At 43.3% G+C, this 21459-nt stretch overlaps 1 protein-coding gene across 3 annotated transcripts in view; it reads left to right on the forward strand.

Moving 5' to 3' along the window:
- The window catches only part of MST1R (macrophage stimulating 1 receptor), an 87278-nt gene that overhangs the window by 50798 nt on the left and 15021 nt on the right, over positions 1–21459 (forward strand). For all 3 annotated transcript variants that reach the window (XR_008317792.1, XM_053303152.1, XM_053303153.1), the window contains exons 8-15: positions 4020–4165; positions 5582–5743; positions 6103–6196; positions 10287–10508; positions 13647–13793; positions 16140–16296; positions 16565–16657; positions 17149–17349. Coding sequence is in view for 2 of the 3 variants with exons in the window: in XM_053303152.1 (XP_053159127.1) it covers positions 4020–4165; positions 5582–5743; positions 6103–6196; positions 10287–10508; positions 13647–13793; positions 16140–16296; positions 16565–16657; positions 17149–17349 (1222 nt within the window). In the remaining variant the exon portion in view is untranslated. The remainder of the gene's footprint in view (positions 1–4019; positions 4166–5581; positions 5744–6102; positions 6197–10286; positions 10509–13646; positions 13794–16139; positions 16297–16564; positions 16658–17148; positions 17350–21459) is intronic.

A 21459-nucleotide genomic window follows, 5' to 3' on the forward strand; every position in this document is an offset into this window, starting at 1 on the left:
AAAAGGTTACCGGAACAATTACTATGATCCCATTTCATATTTGAAAAGGAATTGTTCTCAATTGTATATGATGCATTTATATTGTCCAACACGGGGTCTGGTTTCCTTCACAGAATTTAGAGATTAGAAGGAGCTTCCAGAGCTGTGAAGTCTAAATTCCAGCCCTTGTTTTTGTAGTCAGCGAGCTGGTACTACCCCACTGGTACTAGGGATGTGCACAAAACCGGTCTTCCCGGTTCGGTTTGAATTCGAACCAAGTTCGAACCAGGAGGGGGTGGTTCAGTTTTGGTTTTGCTCGAACCTCCCCCTGGTTCGGTTTGAATTTGAACCGTTTTGAACTGGTTTGAACCAGTTCAGACATCCAAAAATGGGTAGGGTGGTAGCTGGCACCCGGGGTACCTGCCACCCAAACCCCAAAGCAATTGGACACTCGTACATTTTTAAATGAATTTTTGAAATTTATTTTTATTTTTTTCTCATAGGGTATAATGGGACTCGAACCAGCCCATTATTTGCTATTGTGGAGCATCCATGGGTGCCAACAACCATGCAAACCCAAAAGCAATCAGACACCCCTATGATTTTTTATGAATATTTGAAATATTTTAATTATTTTTCTCATAGAGTATAATGGGACCCGAACCAGCCCATATCCCCTATTGTGGAGCACCTAGGGGCACAAAAGTGGGGTGGGTGGTACACACCCAGGGGTGCCTACCACCCACAAAGTTCCAAGGCAATTGGACACTCCTCTGATTATTGGTGAATATTAAAATTATTTTGGAATTCCTCATAGAGAATAATGAGGATTGCAGAAAATGTATAGCTTCACGTTGGGGAGAAAGGGGAGTCCTAGAGTGGAGTGTGGTGGGTGGTAGTTCCCAAGGTGGGCAAGGAAGCTATCAGAATTATTTGAAAGGAATTGGGCAAAAGGCTGATTTTTAAGTGATTTTTGAACTTTATGCGACTTTAAGGTTTTTCTCCATAAAGAAGCATGAAGGTGTCAGCAAATGTATAGCTTCACATTGGGGGGAAAGGGGTGTCCAAGAGCAGAGTGTGGTGGGTGGTAGTGCCCATGGGGGTAGTTGGCACCCTTGCTCTGGGCCACCCCAGCACCCCCCAAGTGCAGTTATGGGGCTGCTGAAACCTCCATTCTTCCCTATGGAGAAAAACCTTAAAGCCACTAGTGGGGTGCTGGGGTGGCCAAGAGTGAGTGGTGGCCTAGTGCAAAGAGGGTGCCAACCACCCCCATGGGTTGCTAACCCATGGGGTACTGGGTTTTGTTGTTTCTGAAGTGTTCTGAGTGTAGATTCTTTGGTAGCATATTAGATTTTCAATGACAAACCATGAATCCACTCTCATCTGCTAACCTTAAAGACACATAAACTTCAAAAATACCTAAAAATCAGCCCTTTGCTCAATTCCTTTCAAATAATTCTGATAGCTTCCTTGCCCCACTTGGGCACTACCACCCACCACACTCTGCTCTAGGCCACCCCTTTGCCCCCGACGTGAAGCTATACATTTGCTGACACCTCCATGCTTCTTTATGGAGAAAAACCTTAAAGACGCATAAACTTGAAAAATCACTTAAAAATCAGTAGGGATGTGCAAAATATTTTGGGCACAGATCGATCTGTGCCTGAAATGAGCAATTTCAGGTGATTCGGGGCCGAACCTAATCACCACCGATGTCCCCCGATATTTTTCGGGGCCAAGCCGAATCACCCCTGATTCGTGCCCGAAAAATTCGGGTGATTCGGGATGACGTCTCTTTGAATTTCCCGCCTTTTTGCCTCCATTGATTTGAATGCAAAAAGGTCTGATGTGACGTCAGCTCGAATTTCGGGTCCCAGGGGCAAAATAGTGGGGTGGGGTGGTAGTGCCTAATGGATGGAGGCTACCACCCAAATTTCAGGGGAATTGGGCAAAGGGCTGATTTTTGGGGAATATTCGAAGTTTTAGTGTCTTTGGGGCAGTTCGGGGGCATAGCGTGGGATCTGGGTAAAAAGAGTGGCGTGGGGTGGTAGTGGTAGCTACCACCCCAATTTCAGAGTGATTGGGCAGAGGGCTGATTTTTGGGGAATTGTTGAAGTTTACGCATCATAGAAGTGGATTCTATGATAGCAAATTAGAGTGGATTCATGGTGTTTCATTGAAAATCTCATTAGCTATCATAGAATCCACACTCAGAATACCTCTGAAACAGCAGAACCCTGTACCCCATGGTTTAGAAACCCATGGGGGTGGTTGGCACCCTATGTGCACTACACTACCACTCACTCCGGGCCACCCCAGCACCCCCCAAGTGCAGTTATGGGGCTGCTGAAAGCTCCATGTATGCCCTATGAGGAAAAACCTTAAAGACGTGTAAACTTTAACAATTCCCCCAAAATCAGCCCTCTGCCCAAATCCTTTGAAAAATTTCAGGTAGCTTCCTTGACCCTACCTGGCACTACCACCAACCCCACACTGCTCTAGGCCACCCCTTTGCCCCCCGCGTGAAGCTATACATTTGCTGACACCTCAATGCTTCTCTATGGGGAAAAACCTTAAAGACGCGTAAACTTCAACAACTCCCCAAAAATCAACCCTCTGCCCAATCTGAAATTGGGGTGGTAGCCTCCACACATTAGGAACTACCACCCCACCCCACTCTTTTTGCCCAGATCCCACGCTATGCCCCCGATCTGCCCCAAAGACACTAAAACTTCAGAAATTCCCCCAAAATCAGCCCTTTGCCCAATTCCCCTGAAATTTGGGTGGTAGCCTCCAACCATTGGGCACTACCACCCCACCCCACTATTTTGCCCCTGGGACCCGTTTTTCTTACCCGAATCGATTTGGATTTGGATTTAATCCGAATCCGAACCGAATCAGGGGTGATTTGGGTAGCCCAGATTCGGGCACAGAACAGAATGGGGGTGATTCGGTTCGGGTCCCAAACCGAATCACCGAAAACCCAAATTGCACACCCCTAAAAATCAGCCCTTTGCCCAGTTCCTTTCAAATAATTCTGATAGCTTCCTTGCCCACCTTGGGAACTACCACCCACCACACTCCACTCTAGGACACCCCTTTCCCCCCCTACGTGAAGCTATACATTTGCTGCAATCCTGATTATTTCCCTATGAGGAATTCAAAAATACTTTAAAAGTTCACCAATAATCAGAGGAGTGTCCAATTGCCATGGGGTTTTGTGGGTGGTAGGCACCCCTGTCTGTCTACCACCTACCCCACTTTTGTGCCCCTCGGTGCTCCACAATAGGGGATATGGGCTGGTTCGGGTCCCATTATACTCTATGAGAAAAATAATTAAAATATTTCAAATATTCATAAAAAATGTAGGAGTGTCTGATTGCTTCAGGGTTTGGGTGGTTGTTGCCACCCATGGGTGCTCCACAATAAGGAATAATGGGCTGGTTCGAGTCCTATTATACCCTATGAGAAAAAAATAAAAATAAATTTCAAAAATTCATTAAAAAAATCATACGAGTGTCCGATTGCTTTGGGATTTGGGTGGTAGATAGCCATGGGTGCCAGCTACCACCCCACCCCCTTTTGGAGGTCCGAACCAGTTTGAACCAGTTCGAATTGAACCACCCCCTGGTTCAGTTTGAATTCGAACCTGCAGCTTGAACCTGATGGCTGGTTCGGTTTGAATTCAAACCTTCAAACCACCCTGGTTCGAATTCAAACTGGTTCGAATTTGAATCGGTTCACACATCCCTAACTGGCACTATCTTGGGCAGCAGCAATATAGGAAGATGCTGAAAGGCATCATCTCATACTGTGTGGGAGGAGGCAATGGTAAACCCTTCCTGTATTTTACCAAAGAAAACCACAGGGCTCTGTGGGCTCCAGGAGTTGAAATCGACTTGATGGCACAGTTTACCTTTTTCCTTTATCTTCTCCAACAACAGGTACCAAACACCTGATAAAATTGGTGTTAAGGCAGGTACTTTTTTCAGAGAACTCTACACAGTGAATTAAACATTTGTTATCTTCTCCAACAACAGGTGCCAAATGTAACGTCTATCCACCCTGCATATGGCCCACAGGATGGAGGCACAGAGATCTTTATACAGGGACAAAACCTCCTAGTTGGAGGCACAAGAAAAGTGATGGTTAATGGCCTGGATTGTTCTTTGATCCAAAAAGAAAGGTATGGCAAATACAGACAATTGTGGAATTGGGTTGTAGGGCTGGAAGATGAGCTTTTTATAAAGATGGAAACTGTAATTTTGAATCAAGATGAATTTAGAAAGTTGATTTATTCATGTCTGAAAGCTTTCCAAGTGACCTAAATTACAGGTGTGGGGAAGTTGATTTATTAATGTTGGAAAGCTTTCCAAGTGACCTAAATTACAGGTGTGGGGTCCCCATCATTTCCTAACAGTCTTATCAATGAGAAGTAAATGAAGCCCATCACAGACATTAGCTTGACTGATTTATGGCAGTCATATCAGAAATGAGCAAGATCCTTTTCTCTCTGACTCTGATGGTAATATATCTAGAAAAAGGAAGTAAGCTATATTATAGAGTTGCATTTACCCAGTAGATAAACACAGACATCCACTCAAGTGTCAAAAACATCTTTCTGGCATCTGATGATACAATGTGCAATATGGACTTTTATGTGCAAAACAGTGGCTGGCTGCTCTCATTTCTCATACTTTCCTCCTGAGTTGCAGTCTCTGTGAGATCTGCCATTAGATATGCTCTGTGAAAACTGGTGCACTGAGTATTGTTTTTTCAGGGAACAATAATGAATACCTACCTGCCCAATGTGATCACCTTTTAATCTGAACGACTCAATACTTCTAGGATGATACTCTTGGCAGAGGTAACTGGAGAAGGGCACAACAGGTATTTCTCCACCAACTGGCCTCTGACCATACTATATAAAAGGGCTCATCAGTTTTTTTCCAGTTCCTCAAAAGGAAAGATGTTTGCCTAGGGTCCTGCTACCAGCTAGGAGCATAGGAAGCTGGCTTATACTGAGTCAGACCATTGAGCCATCTAGCCCAGTACTGTCTACATTGCTTTCCAAGGTTTCAGGCAGGAGTATCTCCCAGCCCTACTTGGTGATGCCAAAGAGTGAAGCTGGAACCTTCTACATGCAAGCATGCAGATGTTCTTCCACTGAGCTATGGCCCCATCCTCTAAGGGTGATTCTTACAGCACTCGCATGTAATCTCGCATCCAAATGCAAACCAAGGCAGAATGCAGACTGAGGCAAACCCTGCTTAGCAAAAGAGACAATTCATGCTCACTGCCACAAGACCAGCTCTCCTCCCCAGCTTACCTGCTAGACAAGAACATGATTTCACCATTCTGTCTTGTAGAATGCTTTGTAGACTACATAGTGTCAAAAGGATAAAGACCATTTCATTAGCATATGCAGGGGGTATAAGAGAGACAGAGAGCAGTTCTGGTGCACATCCTTAACCACAAAAGTGGTGCTGTCACTATGCCATGTCACATCCATCTTGTCAGAATCTCCATCCTGTGTGGGGAAGGGGCTAGATGGTAGATGACTGAGGAGAGTGTTATTGTGCTGTTTGTTGTCTTTTCCCAGCCAGAAAGAGGAAGCCGTAATTTGTACCACCCCTGCTGCAAGCAACCTGTCCAATGCTTCTGTGACCGTGGTAATAGATGGGGAGCATTTTTCCTCTCCACAGCACTTCTGGTATCGAGAAAATCCCCAGATACATCAAATTTCCCCCAACTGTACCTATGAGTGAGTCTGCCTTTTCAGCCACACACCAGTTTCTGTGGGAATGCTCTGTTTGTATTCCCTGTCCTAGTCTTGTTGTGTTGGGTATCATGCAACAAGTTATCAGTTAAGTAAAGTTGCTTCAGTCCTGAAGTATCCTATTTAATCAGATAAAGATGATTTACAGCCATAAAGTACATGACTTTACACAATCATAAAGGCCTGGGTGACTGTGGCATTAGGATCTGAGAGTTGGATACACCGTTACCAATTTCTTTAGTTTTGTTGTACAAATCCACACACCCCATTGGAATATACCTGCAAAACCTCTTGCTATATACATTTTTGTCTGTCCTTATTTCAGAACCTCTCATTTTTTTCAGGGGTTCAAATATCTCCATCTATGGCACCAATCTGGATTCAACATATTACATGAAAGTACAATTTGAGTCTGCCAGAAAACAGACACCAACTAAAGTGAGTATTCCAGCTGGAGAGGAAGAAATCCTTGATTGTATTAACTAAGGCTGAAATCTTAAGCACGCTGACTAGAGAGTACATCTCACTGGACTCAGTGGGACTTACTGCTGTCTTTAAAAGTGTCAGGTTTTATTTATTTAAAAACAATATCATGCTTTTCAATATTTAATTCTAATACATTCTCAATATATAATTCTCAGGGTGGCTTATTTTAAAACTTCTTACTATAAGTTCATGGTCCTGGACTGTTCAGTGCGTTCAGTGTTAAAATCAGCACTTTGAATTGTGCCCAATAACAAACTGGTAGACAGTGAAAATCTTCCAATACTAGTGAAACACAGTCTGTTCCAATTAACATCCTTATAGCTTTAATCCAAACAAGTATTTCCCTGCTCATATACGGTATTGTGCCAGCTTGAAATTATTCATACCCTCTTAACACCCATTGCCAAAAGACAGCCCAAATGAGGAAGACTTTCAGTGCTTCAGGAAAATTCTGTCAGTCTTTGTTATTTTTCTTGGGGAAGGACATTCCACATGTGTGAAGCAGCCATTTAGAAGACCTCCCTGTGTATCCTTGTTCTAGGGACTTGGCCCACAGAGGGACTCGTGAAGATGTTGTCTATTAAATCTGACAAGTCTTAATGGTACAAAGGGAAAGAGGCAATCTCTAAGATTTGCAGGATAAAAACAGAAGCAATTAAAACACTTTGCATCACATATTTGAAAACCTGGGAGAAAAGAAAGGGATTTGCCTGGCATCGAAGGACATCAAAATAGGCACCTGGAAAGACATTCGGCTCTATAAAAGGATGGCTGCATTCACACATTATGGGAAACCAGAGATGAAAGTTGCCTGAGGCTGAATTTCTTAAATGTCTGAATTTGTGCAGCTGTGGTTCCATCAGAAAAGTGACCTGAGGTTTCCCTTCTCAAACTCCAGTTTGAACCTTCAGGTTGTAATGAATTTTGCTGCTCAGGAGGTTTGCATTCGGCAGCTTACGTCCAAAGGCAGAATTGGAGTTATGTAAAGCTGTAACCAGAGATGAAGAAGGAAGCTCCTTTCTCGCTCTAGCTATGATTGGCTGCTGGGGCTGACATTCATAGAAGGAAGCCCACAAAGCCAGGTCTCTCACCCGTGCAGCAAGTTCCCCCTCCTTTCTCCAGTCTCTGAGACAGCAGTTTTGAATGTCTGTGAAACATATGGGGGCGGGGCGGGGACCGCAGATCCATTGGACTCGTGGTTTCCTGTTACATGTGAATGCGGCCGATGTGTTGCACACAAAGTTTCTGCAGGGAGGTATCGCCCTGCTAATTTTTGTCAGTGTTTATGTATGAAAGGACAAGAGTGAGATGCTTATCCTTGAATAGTCCATATTGGACTATATTTTCATAAAACCATGAACTTGAAGGGGCATCTAGTGACCTAGCTGTGGCTGAAAGCAAGTACATCATACATAGGGCATATTTGGCTTTATCCCTAATACTAACATTTCTTTTAAGGGCTGTATGCTTTTGCCTGCAATATTTTTCTTAAGGGTTTTACACCTTTCTCTTCTCTATTTCAAATGCCTGTTTTGTTGCTCTGTTGTTCTTATTTTCATTCTTCCTAGCAATTGTTTCTATTGTTTGCTTTTTGCCTTAGGTGAGCTTGCTTTTGATTCTGTTAATTGTAAAAATGTGGTCCTATCCAGCATAATCAACATTTTGAGAATTGTTGGTTCTTGCTGTGAACAAATCTGTTCAATTATTAACGTCACTCAGAATGTGAAGAATGTATGCCCTAGAATGTTTTTTGCCATGCCTTCCTGTGGTAAATCGAAAGTCCTTTTGGTTGGTAACAGGGGAAGAGAGATGAAGCACTATGGAAGAGTCCAAGAACTGTGGGAAAGCAGAGTACTGTGCAGGATATAGACATCTGAGATTAGAAGTCCAGCCCATGATTTAGCTTTTAAAACCTTCTTTGGCAACAGTCCTCATGTTCAGACTTTTCTCAGCAATCATGAAGGCTGGAAATATCCCTTCTTTTAAAAAAAAAAATGCCTTGCAGTTTTCAGAAAGTCAAATGTTTGTGTCAATGTCCTGATTTCAACTTTTGCAGAGCATAATTGTTTCTTTGTTTTTAAATGTGTGTTTTGCTTTTCAATATAAAACATTTGCAGGATGGTTACAACAATCTCTAAAAACAAAATAAGAAATAATAAAATAGACAACAAATAAGAAATAATAAAAATAAACAAAAATTAAGAAATAATAAAAATTAAAAGGAGGATAAAACCAGCAGCAATCAAGCATCTTCCAAATTTTATTCCCTGTAAGGCTAAGAAAGAGTGAGTGGGCCAAGATTATTCAGTGAGTTGCATGACTGTATACATATTTGAACTTGGGTCTCTCCAGTCCTAGTTCAACATGATAACCACTTATTATATGGATTCTCCTTCAGCGAAGATGAATAATGCATACAATGAAATATACTTCACAGGAGGACCTTGGTATTCGCAGGGGTTCCATTCTGAGCTAGTGCCGCGGATACTGAAACTACAAATACCAAGACATTAAGTCAATGGGATCGCGGGAGTTAGGTTCCGAAGGACACGGAAAAATCCAAATAAAGTGTCCTACCATGCTTCACGGGTCCCCAGTATTCCAGCAATACCAACCCAAAAATCTCCATTACGCCATTTTTTGGCAGGAAATCACAATTTTTAAAGCAGTTTTTTCTTTGAAAATGAGCCACAAATTGGCTCTGGTGCTCAAAATGGCAGCCAGAAATGACCAGCAGCCCCAAATTTCCAGCCACTATTTCTGGCCACCTCGATATGTGGATTAAACCCTTTTAAAAGAGTTTTTTCCTTGCGTATACTGAGGTCGGGTGCCATTCACCCAACTGCAGATACATGAAACCGTGAATATCGAATCAGCGAATAATGAGGTCCTACTGGTCACCTTAAGTGGTGCAGCAGGGAAATGCTTGACTAACAAGCAGAAGGTTGCCAGTTCAAATTCCCACTAGTACTATATTGGGCAGCAGCGATATAGGAAGATTCTGAAAGGCATCATCTCAGACTGCACGGGAGGAGGCAATGGTAAACCCCTCCTGTATTCTACCAAAGAAAACCACAGGGCTCTGTGGGTGCCAGAAGTCGAAATCGACTTGACAGCACACTTTACCTTACTGTATAGAGAACCTGCATTGCCTTGTAAACTGTCTCCTGTTGCTTATGAACTTGCCTTTGCACTCCATCTAACATGCCCATCTTCCAGCAGCTGCAAAAACATGGAGCTAGGTAACATTCAGGTAATGACAAATGTACATTCAGGTAAATGTACATTCAGGTAATGACAAAGTGTCAGAATTTGTAGATACAATGAATGATTGTTCCATAGATCAACTAGTCTCAGAGCTGGTAAGAGATGAGGAGATTTAATATGGAGAAGTGTCTGGTTAAAAATGTGAGTTTTGTCAAACCATGACCACATCACTATCAAATTCATCACATGTGTGAATGGAAAATCCACCCCCCTAAATCCAATACATTTAATTTCAGAAATGAGAATTTATTTTTTTTTTAAGTTGAAAAGGAGAGTCAGGAAGGAAGACGACTCCCAGAAACGGAAGTTTGAGGCGGTCTACAAATTTGATAACTAAATAAGTAAAATAAATAAATAATCCCTTTGGTAAGACTGGAGGTTATTTAAAACCAGTATAATGGAAGCTCAGATAAAATGCAAACTACAAATTAGAAAGGGTACAGACAAATCTAAGAGAATGCCAGTGTGGTTAAACAGCAGGGTCCAGGAAGCCAATAAAATGGACCTTCAAGTTCTAAATAGGGGGTAGAAAGCAAGTACTACTTCGCACCATGCATAATTTACTTGTGGGATTTATGTGGTGGTGTGTTTCATGTGAAGCCCCTGAATTTCATTCTTGTAGGCTCTCCAATTTAGTTTATACTTGTTTCAGTAATGTGGATCCCTGAATTGAACACTGTATTCAAGTAGTGAAGTGACTGATTAAAATCAAGTCAAATGAAACTGAAATGCAACTCTTATTCAAATGCCTCTGTTTCTAATTTGATGCCTTCAGATATGTGAGAGGCCTCTGTCTGCCAAAAGGATAGTGTGCCAGAGTCCTGTCTACCCATTTGGAAGCAAGGTGGAGAGTATTCATGGAAACCTGAACATCTTGATGGATGGATGGCACAAGACATTTCCCATCCACTACTACTCCAAGCCAGAGATCTACCCTTTTGAGCAGGAAAACAAATTGTATGAACTTGATCAAGGAGATGATGAGATTGAGATTCATGTATGTAATAGAGTTGCCTTACCATAGCTTCTAGGTTACTTTGTGGGAATGGATTATAGCTTGGAGAATGAGAAATATTGGCTCACGTGAGTGATTTACTCACATCAGTAGCATCATGTCATCAAAACTTAATCACAGAAGACACAGTAGCAATGTTATAAACAAGTGGGGTATGCTGAGGTTGTGGAAATCCTTACTCACCTCTCCTGCTCCTGCATCCTCTGTGACAAAGCCTTCTAGTTTCATTGCTCATATACATACTCTCTTTCCATGAGCTGTTATACACACACTTCCAGGACTGGCTTTAAGAGATGCGACTGAACAGGGCACCACACTTTGGGAGGCACTGCAAAAGGGTAACACATGGGGCACTGTGTATCCTAATGCTCCATGAGGACCATGTAAAAAGCAACCACTCTTGTGATGCTGACAGTAGTTTTAGGTCAAGAATGTGGGACTTGGTTAATCTCCCATTTTCCCCACATGGGGGGAGAATGATGCAGCCTCCTGGGCATTCTTCACACAGCAGGCTTTACCGCGAGTTTACTGTGAGGCTTTACTGCGAACTCAGAGTTGTCCCCAAAAAGACACAAAAAATGGATTTATTTATTTTTACTCTGGATATAAATTGGGCTACACCCTCACACTCAGTGAAAATCCCGAATTTTGTGTGAAGTGTTCCCCAATATCTCACAGGGACTTTGGGGCAAATCTGCTCAATATGTGAACACACACCCTCCATTCTGGTGGAGATGCGAGCTCAAGGGCTTTAAAAGCCCTGTGTGAAAAGCACTCTGGGTGCCCCTTTGCAATAAACAGGAAGGGCGTGGAAGGCGGTTGGGCTGGCTGCCTTTGCCTGGTGGCTCATCTTTGCTGGAGCTCATAGGTCCTGAGAGTAATGTGTCTGCCATTTTATTGCAGAAAATAATGAATATGTACAAAATATACATAATATAGAATGTACAGTGAGGGAAATAAGTATTTGATCCCCTGCTGATTTTGTCCGTTTGTCCTCTGACACAGAAATGACCAGGCTATAATTGGAATGGTAGGTTTATTGTAGCTGTGAGAGACAGAATAACAACAAACAAATCCTCAAAAGCCCAGTGCCCAAAAGTCAGCGATGGATTTGCATTGTAGTGAGGGAAATAAGTATTCGATCCCTTCACAAAAGATGTCTTAGGTCTTGGTGGCAAAACCCTTGTTGGCAATCACAGAGGTCAGACGTTTCTTGTAGTTGGCCACCAGGTTTGCACACAACCCAGGAGGGATGTTGTCCCACTCCTCTTTGCAGATCCTCTCCAAGTCAGAAAGGTTTTGAGGCTGATGTTTGGCAACCCGAACCTTCAGCTCCCTCCACAGATTTTCTATGGGATTAAGGTCTGGAGACTGGGTGGGCCACTCCAGGACCTTCATGTGCTTCTTCTTGAGCCACTCCTTTGTTGCCTTGGCTGTGTGTTTTGGGTCATTGTCATGCTGGATACCCATCCACGACCCATTCTCAATGCCCTGGCTGAGGGAAGGAGGTGCTCACCCAAGATCTGACAGTACATGGTCCCGTCCATCGTCCCTTTGATGCGGTGAAGGTGTCCTGTCCCCTTAGCAGAAAAACACCCCCAAAGCATAATGTGTCCACCTCCATGTTTGATGGTGGGGATGGTGTTCTTGGGCTCATAGGCTGCATTCCTCCTCCTCCACACACGGCGAATTGAGTTGATGCCAAAGAGCTCGATTTTGGTCTCATCTGACCACAACACTTTCACCCAGTTCTCCTCTGGATCATTCAGATGTGCATTGGCAAACTGCAGATGGGCCTGTACATGTGCTGCCTTGAGCAGGGGGACCTTGCGGGCACTGCAAGATTTCAGTCCTTCACGGCGTAGTGTCTTACCAATTGTTTTCTTGGTGACTATGGTTCCAGCTGCTCTGAGATCATTGACAAGTCCCCCCCATGTAGTTCTGGGCTGCTTTGTCACCGTTCTCATGATCATTGCAACTCCACGAGGTGAGATCTTGCATGGAGCCCCAGACCGAGGGAGATTGACAGTTATTTTGTGTTTCTTCCATTTGCGAGTTATCGTGCCAACTGTAGTCACCTTCTCACCAAGCTGCTTGGCGATAGTCTTGTAGCCCAGTCCAGCCTTGTGCAGGTCTACAACCTTGTCCCTGACATCCTTCGACAGCTCTTTGGTCTTGGGCATGGTGGTGAGTTTGGAAGCTGAGTGATTGCTTGCTTCTATGGACAGGTGTCTTTTATACAGGTACTGTAACAAGCTGGGATTAGGAGCACTCCCTTACAGAGGGTGTTCCTCATCTCAGCTCGTTACCTGCATATAGTGAAAAGACACCTGGGAGCCTGAAATCTTTCTGGTTGATAGGGGATCGAATACTTATTTCCCTCACTACAATGCAAATCCATCGCTGACTTTTGGGCACTGGGCTTTTGAGGATTTGTTTGTTGTTATTCTGTCTCTCACAGCTACAATAAACCTACCATTCCAATTATAGCCTGGTCATTTCTGTGTCAGAGGGCAAACGGACAAAATCAGCAGGGGATCAAATACTTATTTCCCTCACTGTACACATTTCATGTTTTGTTCAATTCAGTAAAAGACTGAAGCAAAATATCCCATTTCTTTTTTTTTAACCCAATAATATTTGTGTTTTGCACTGAGAGAGCAATTTTAGCTTTTGCACAGGGTACTAGTTAGCCCAGAGTCAGCCTTGCACACATCAGAGCCAATGTATGAAACACAGCATTAAGGAAGGAAGCAATATATAGAAGATAGGGGCCCATTATATAAAATTGCTGGCCGTGGTGGTGGAGGGAGCATTGTAAAAGAAGACAGTTTATAGGAGGGTATGTTTTAGAAGATACTAATGAGAAGGGATTATGATGCGAGAGCTGTGGACTCCTAGGACAAGTAGCTGGGCTTTAAGGGTGTGGATGCTAAGAACCATCAAAATTTGGCTGGCAGAGAGTCACCTCTGGATAGATGAATCATAAGTGGGCTTAGAGCTAGGTTAGGTAGGGCACATGGTGGGGCTGGGTTGTAAGCTGAGCAGTCTGTTGTGGGGTGGAGATGATGATCTATACTCTTGATCAGGTAACATATGTATGTTTGTGTGTTTGTACAGCATAGAGGGCTGGATGCTCTGGCAGGTTGCATGAAAATCTCGATGACAGTGGCTGGCAGGGACTGCCACCCCAATGTGCTGAAGAACGAGGTGACCTGTCGAATCCCCAAGGACTTGAACATCCCTCCGCAGGGTTTGCCAGCACAGGTAGAGCTCTGCAGCCAATACTGATACCATGTCATGGTTTCCTCCCTCCTCCACTCCAGCCCACATTTCTCTTTATAGCTTGTTTTCTTTCTCAGCTTGTCCCTCCTATCCTGTGTATTCTGTTCTGTTCTCGCTCTCGCTCTCTGGGGTGGATTTTTCGCTAGTGGCTGCAAAGATCATGGAGAGCCAGATGTGCCTGGAATGCCCCATTCACTAGAAGGTATTTCCATCAGTTCGTATTCTAGTTAGCTTCTCCTACTCATTCCTACTTGTCTTCTGTTTCAGATAATAGAGACTATTCCATAGTGCACGTTCAAGAAGGATTAAAGAGAAGGGTTCAGCATGGTGTGGCCCCCTGGAAAAAATCACCTAAGTCAGTTCATGTGGAGGTCTCTCCTACGTCATTTTGATGAGCATCAGGAAGTCTGACCTTTATAGCAACTTGTGAGCTTAGAAGAGAGTTAATTCTGACCTTTAAGGAAGGTTTTTGTATGCTTGCTAAGTACAAACCAAAGAAGCCAAAGATACATTTTTACAGCAGAACATTAAGCAATGTTCCTGGCTTCCTTTGGCAAGGATATTTAGACCCGTTTATCATTATGAAAGTGTTTCTCCAGTTTAGAATTCACTAGAGGGCTCTTAATGGTCCTTTCCTGACTTCTATCTGTGTATCCATGGAACAACCAGCTATGGGGGTGGGCAGGAAACACTGTACATCTCCTGTGGGGCTAAAACATGCATTTGAAGGTGGATCATGTGATCCCCTCAGTTCTGGCACTCTGGTGTTTTTGCACTAATAGCAGTGGCTGAAAAGTGGCTCTGATGCCAGTGTGTGCGTCACCCTACTGCCCACATCCCAGATGACGTAATTTGCAAGGCCACACCTAGTCTTGAGTCCACTTGCTTTCCCTGAATCAGCCTCTGCCCATGAGGTGCTTCCTGCTTTCAGAGTTGCTGGTACTGGCCAGCTCTGGAATGCATGTGCACAGCTCATTCCTTGGTGTTAGTTTTTGTCCGACTGCCAAAGTTTAGAATTCCAACATTAGAATTATGTTTTATTGTTTGCTTGCTTGTTTTAGTGTGCACCAGCCCTGCCTAAAGAAGACTCTTTAGTACTCTTGTTCTCTTAACTACTGGCTAAGAGTCTGTCATTTCTCCTTCAGTAGATATTGTGGGCCCAGCTGCACTTTACATGTAAATCTGTGATTGTTTCCCCCTTCCCCTCAACTTCTTTTCATCATATAAAGTAGTTGAGAGAAGGACCAGCTGCTGAGGGGTGGGGAGGAGGAAGAGGGGCTATTTAATCTTTTTCAGCCGTTTTCCCACTCAAGATTGCCTACCTCCAAGGCTCTTACCCACTCCCCCAATGATTAAAGATATAATGTTCTTACTATGTAGCCTGCTGTCAGCTTGCTACTCCACACACACACACACACACACACACTCCCCAATTCCCAGGAAATCTGCCTCCAATGTGCCTGGCTTCATCCTCCATGAGCATCACAGCCTAGGGTCAGCTACCCCTTTGTCTCTGCCTCCAGGAATCCAGTGCCCTATGCTGCCCCTTTCCTATTATATCTTTTCTTCCCGTTCCATTGATCCTTTCCTCTGCTGTCCTTTTTTCCCCTGCTGGCAGGAAATGGACTAATTAGGAAGACACTCTTCATTCCATAGTATTCAGAAGGTCCATGCTTTGTATGCAGAAGTTCCCGAGTACAATCCCTGGCAGCTCCATTTAGGAATGGGAAATACCCCTGCCTGAAACCCTGAAAAGATGCTGCAGTCACTGTACCAGGGCTGCTCAACTTCAGCCCTCCTGCAGACGTTGGCCTACAACTCCCATAATCCCTGATTATTGGCTACTGTGGTTGGGGATTATGGGAGTTGTAGTCCAAAAACAGCTGGAGGGTCGAAGTTGAGCAGTATAGACAGTAGTGAGCTGGATGGACCAATGGTCAGTATCAGGCAGCCGCATATGACCATATGTTTAAACAGATGACTCCAGTATCACCACAGCATATATGGAATATCTCCAGCTGTATGCTTGCATGGAGTCCATGCCTAGATAGATGGAAACTTTGGGACTAATACTACATGGTGGCCCGCCAAGTCTCTAGTCCAGACAATCTTGGACTGAGTTTCATCTTTCCTACTCAGTATTCCAATGGCACGAGGAAGAGAAGTTTACTGATGTATGATAGCTTAGTAGGCAGACAAGATAATCCTGTGATCCAAAGTCTGCAGCTGGGTTGTTAATTCTTGCTCCCTCTCATTCCTGGCCATTGGATGTCACTGCTTTGGCATGGTTGATAACCTGCTTCCAACATATTCCTTCCTTCCTTTTAGATTTGTGTGAATGGAAACTGCACAGACCTAGGGTTTGTGGTCATGACCTCCTCAGTCTCCCCTATTGCTGTTATCTTGAGTACCTTTGTCGCCATCTTGATCTCCTGCCTCATGGCATTTCTGCTGATAAAATATATGCGGCGGAAGAAGAAAAGAGGTAATTGCAAGGCTCTCATAACACTTTCCTATCAGAGAAGGACTTTCAGCAGTGGTGTTTGTTCAACCGCATTTCTCCACTGACTTAATAATAGTGCACATTTGCACTAACTGCAAAGCTCCTGGCCAGAAAACAAAATAGTCATGTTTGCAATCTGACTTAGTAACCGGTCTAGCAAGGTGTGTGTGGCAGAGGGAGTAGTGAACAGACCACCTAGGGTGGAGACTAGCTGAGTGCTGCTAATTGGTTTGCTCTTTGGTTTCTGCAGGGACTGAGAATTTGGAAAGACTTTCAAGCTTCAACAGGGGTATGCCAAGCATCCCTCTTCTTCCCCAGAGTTTTGTTTACACGAATTCTACTGGTAAGGATGCATGAAGAAGCTCTAATAATATTTGGGAGCAGATGTGGAACAAACTTGTGAGCCTAAGGACACAATAGTGCCACCAATCTGCCTGGGTCTTCTGATTTTATAGCATGGGATTTTCTTCACATGAGTGGTATACTTAGTCACATGGTATCTTTAGCTGTGCATCAGCAGTGATATCTCAAGTTAGTGACAAAATTCCCATCACCATCTCCACACCTGAAGCAATTCACTCTAAATGTTTCTCAAAACAAAAACAAAAACCCTCCTACACCTAACCTTTTCATGGTCCCTAGCCCCTTCATTCCTTTGATTGCCTTAGTTGGAAGGAACCTGTGGCATTGCAGTTACAGTAAGGGGAGTTAATCTTGCCTGGGGCTTAAACTACAAAGTGGCAAGATGAACTGTGAAGAGAGAAGTAGATTTTGCTTGCATCTGTCTCATGTTCATTTCTTCTCAACCATTTCTTGTTGACATTGCTCTGGCAGGGAACTCACAGAGTGACTTTTCTGGAGCACGTTTTGGAAGCGTCTCATACACAGGTAGCAGCAATGGTTCTTCCATGCCCTTCATTCGGGTGCCATCTTGCTCCATTAAAAATCTTCGGCCACAGCTGTTGGAAGAGGTGAAGGATGTCCTGATCCCAGAAGAGCAGCTGATTATGCGCAGGGACCAGATAATTGGCAAAGGTGAACACCATTGAGATTACACTGCTACTTCTGTCAGCCACATTGTGCAAAGCTTTGTTACTTTGTTTTTACAGTCTGTGTTTTGAATAGTTCCACTCATTATCTGCTAGGTGCAAATCCCTTTGATTTGGACCTTTTCCTGTTGTTCCTTCTGCGGGTGCAATTCCCATCTCCACCAGCCAAGTTTCTTCCTGTCACTCAGGTGTTAAACACAGAGCTCTAGGCATGGTGGAAGCATGGTAATTGTTAGAGTTGAAGCATTGCTTGCTTTCCCCATGGCCAGTGCTCTGTGTCTTAACAGCCGAGGCAAAAACTCGGCTGGTGCCATTTCTGTCAGAATTTGAAGATGGTGACTGCACCCATTGATGTTTTGGCCATCAAGCAGCTAGAAGTACAGGCAGAATATCAACAGGTGCAGTTTGCACTCTCATATTGCATCTGCTGAACCTCTGCCTGCCATGCAGCTGTTAAAAGTTCTGGGTCCTCTGGCCCTTACAAGGAACCCGGTAGCCCTTGCCCTTTGTGTGGTACAAGGTTGGAGGGTGGTAAAAGCTAAGTAGGAGCACCAAGGCCTAACGAAGGAAGAGGCCACTGTCACATAGAAACAGCCCCACTACCACTGCTAAGCAGCTGAGGCCTATGTAATAGAAGAACAAGCCCAGTCCCAGAAACATGAGTTAAACCATGCAAGTGTGATGGGTGCCCTTTATTTTCAATAAATGCCTTCTTTCCTAGATGGGGTGGAGATTGAGCCAGATTAACCAGCCCTAACAGAGACCCTTCTCAGCTGTCGGCAGACTGCTGCGGGCGTGTGTGGATAGGGTTTTTCCATGGAACCTAATGAGAGCCATTTTCTTAATTTGTAGAATTTTAAATATTTATTTTGACAAATCCATGAAAGGCCCTTATATGGTAGACTATCAAAAGAGACCTTTCGTGAAGAAATTGAGTCAGTTTGGGCTTCGCTATTAATTATCAAAACCTCCCATTGTAAATATAGAGATGGGAGGTGAGTGGGTAGAGACCTAACCATGGTGTTATGATTTCATGTTTCAACTTTTGCTCCTCATAACTTAGCCATTTCTCCAGAGATGTATTTTAAAAACTGACACAATTATCCAGGATGAAATTCAGAAATTCAGAATGCCTGATCTAGCATTAATACTGCAAAGGGAAAGCTTTCAGAAACCACAAAAGATTGCAGGGGTCAAGTAAAAGAACACGATATAATACTGTTTTACCTTTTCCACCCATAATAAACAGGCACTCCCATGCCTGTATAATACAATACCCTCTCAAAAGATAATATAGTTCATCCCCCAGTACTTAAGCACAACCAATATCCATTTGTCTGTCAATTTTTAAAAGCTTCTAATGATGGATAGCAAAAAAATTGGTGATTCATTTAATGACTACAAGATTAAATGCCAGGGAAAAAGGTTTCAGTCACAGATCTTTTCTCCTTCACTTTTAGCTATTGAATTCTTTCTGAATGGAAGCAGCAGAGATTGCTTACCATCCTAGTTTATAGCAGCCTGTTATATAATTCAGAAATATTACTAACCTCAGTCAGCTGGTTTTTGTAAGCTAAACCAGCCCCCAGTTCTTTCAACATTTCCTTATTTTGTATGCATTCCAGCCCTTCTGTAATTTTCACTGCAGTCTTCCAAATCTTGTGACAACTCATGCTAAAGGTATTCATAATAATTAAGAGGACTAGAAATTGGAGTGATTTGTTTAATTTGTTTGCTTTCTGGATTCAGAAAGTTGATATGCTCTGCAACCAAATGATTCTTTGAAAATAATAATAAATTTTAGATGGCAGAAAATAACATACAAAGGTCATTTACACAACTGTTTGGGGGAGGGTGGCAGGAAGAATGCAGGACACAACTTCCATTCCCCCCACATGCTCCTCGTCAATCTGGGATTGCTCCCACCACACACCCACACAACTGGTGCACAAGCAATTCACGAACAGCAAGGGGAAAGCAGGCTGCAGCCTCCTGCATCCCACAATGCACTGTGCGAGGAGCAGGGTGCACTGGAAGATTTCCCTCCTGCTAGACAGACATTCATTCCACCTAGCTCTATGGACACTCAGGCTGTGAGCGTCCATATGAGTGGGAGGAGCGCAGTAGAAGGGCACTCACCTCACTTTTAGCCCGGGGTTTTTACCCAGTTGTCTACCTGGTTGCAGAGCACCGGGATCAGGACCAATCCCGGCCCTCCACACAATCAGCCCTACCTGTGTTAGGGCTGTGCAAGCCTGAGTAGGGCTGGTTGTATGAATGACCTTATGCAATAGCATTAAAATAACAAATAACCATAGCATTATACTAGTTCTGGTAATAAACAGAGCAAGACTGGTTACCTCCCATCATGTAAAACACACAACCTTTTCCCTTCACCATCCCTGCTATATCCCATATTCCTATATCATTTGAATCACACTGGGACCTCCCTCCTCTTCCAGTAATAGCCAACTGACCTTCCTGCTGCCATGATCATGTCAGAAAGTAATTCTTGATCTGATGGTTTGGACACTTTCTTCTGCACTTTCTGTACACGTTCTTCTGCATAAGCTAATAAAATTTTGGAATTACGTCAGATCTCAGTAAATCTGTCACTCACCTGAGGGAGATTGCTCTATACCTTGTACACAGGATTTCACAAACTCCTGATTAAAAACTACTCTTCTGGTCTTGCCGTAAAGGGGGATTGCTGCCACCCTCTACAGCCTGTTTCTCTTTCCTGTGGTAGAGGGCATCCTTTTGTGGAAGATGGCTCAGCTTTGTCCTTTTGCTGTTACCTGGAATGTGATCGCATGAGTAGCTGAGGGTCAGTTTAATAAACAGCTAATGTATCAAATGGAATCCAAAAGGAGCTTCTTTATCACACCCACCTCAGGATCATAATATTCAGTCTGTTGGCTTATCTGATTTGGAATTATTGAAACCATAGGAACTGTCATACCATATATTGTTTGATTATCTCTTTTTATGTCATTATACTGAGAAACACCTAATTCTCCCCATATTTTATAGCTTCTTATTCCCTGTTCACTTGTCACAATAGAATAGTGCAGTTAGTTATGATATTCTGGGTTGTTTTTAATTTAAACTTGTACCAAGTTTTAGCATATCCTTCTAAATAAGGATTGAATCTTATACAATCTATCATATTCTTTCTTTCTCTCGTACATAAAGTGCATATATCTATGTTATATTGTTCCAAATCTGAAACTATATTTCACTCCCTCCCAAGAATCAGTTTCTTATTGCAATAGTTTTGGTGGCTTGATTATATTTAATTATATTTGATATTGAAATGTCTTCATTATTGATTTGATTTTGTGATATTTTCAGACCTCTTCTTGGTTCTTATGCACCAATATAAACCTAAATAGTAGCAGCCCATATTAACAACCTGGAGGGCAGAAATCAAGCCCAGCTGCTTGGGTACCAGTTTCTGGCCCCACCCCAGCTATGGTTGAGCCATGCGGGCTGGTCATTCATCTGGTGGGGAAGGGAATTCTCAACACTCATTATTCACCCTCCCTACAAGACAAATGACCAGCCCACACAGTTCAATTACAGCTAGGGTGAGGCCCAAAGGCAGTGAGAGAGTGGCTGCCAGTACCTAAGCAGCTGGGGCTTTTCTCCACTCCTCCAGCTTGTTAATATGGGCTGTGGCTGCTAACAACTATTCCTTGCCATTCTTGTAGTACTACAATTCCTTTTTTCATATCTGCAATATCAATTTACATATTTAAAAATATGACATTGATTTTTATTGCTGACATTCTTCTTCCCCAAAGATATTTATAATGTGTTGATCCAGCTAAATCCTTCAGTAATCTAGCAATTTATACTGGCACTAATTACACGATACAGGATTCCTTGCTTGGGAAGAAAAAGCATTGAATATTTGCATCCTGAATCCATGTCAGGACTGAATTTTAGCATGCAAATTTTAGTGTCCGAGCTGGTCTTTTGGCAGCAAGCATGACTTATCTCCTTAGCTAAGCAGGGTCTGCCCTGGTTACATATGAATGGGAAACTTGATGTGTGAGCACTGTAAGATATTCCCCTTAGGGAATCGAGATGC

This window comes from Hemicordylus capensis, chromosome 2, assembly GCF_027244095.1.
Source record: "Hemicordylus capensis ecotype Gifberg chromosome 2, rHemCap1.1.pri, whole genome shotgun sequence".
Taxonomy (NCBI): domain Eukaryota; kingdom Metazoa; phylum Chordata; class Lepidosauria; order Squamata; family Cordylidae; genus Hemicordylus; species Hemicordylus capensis.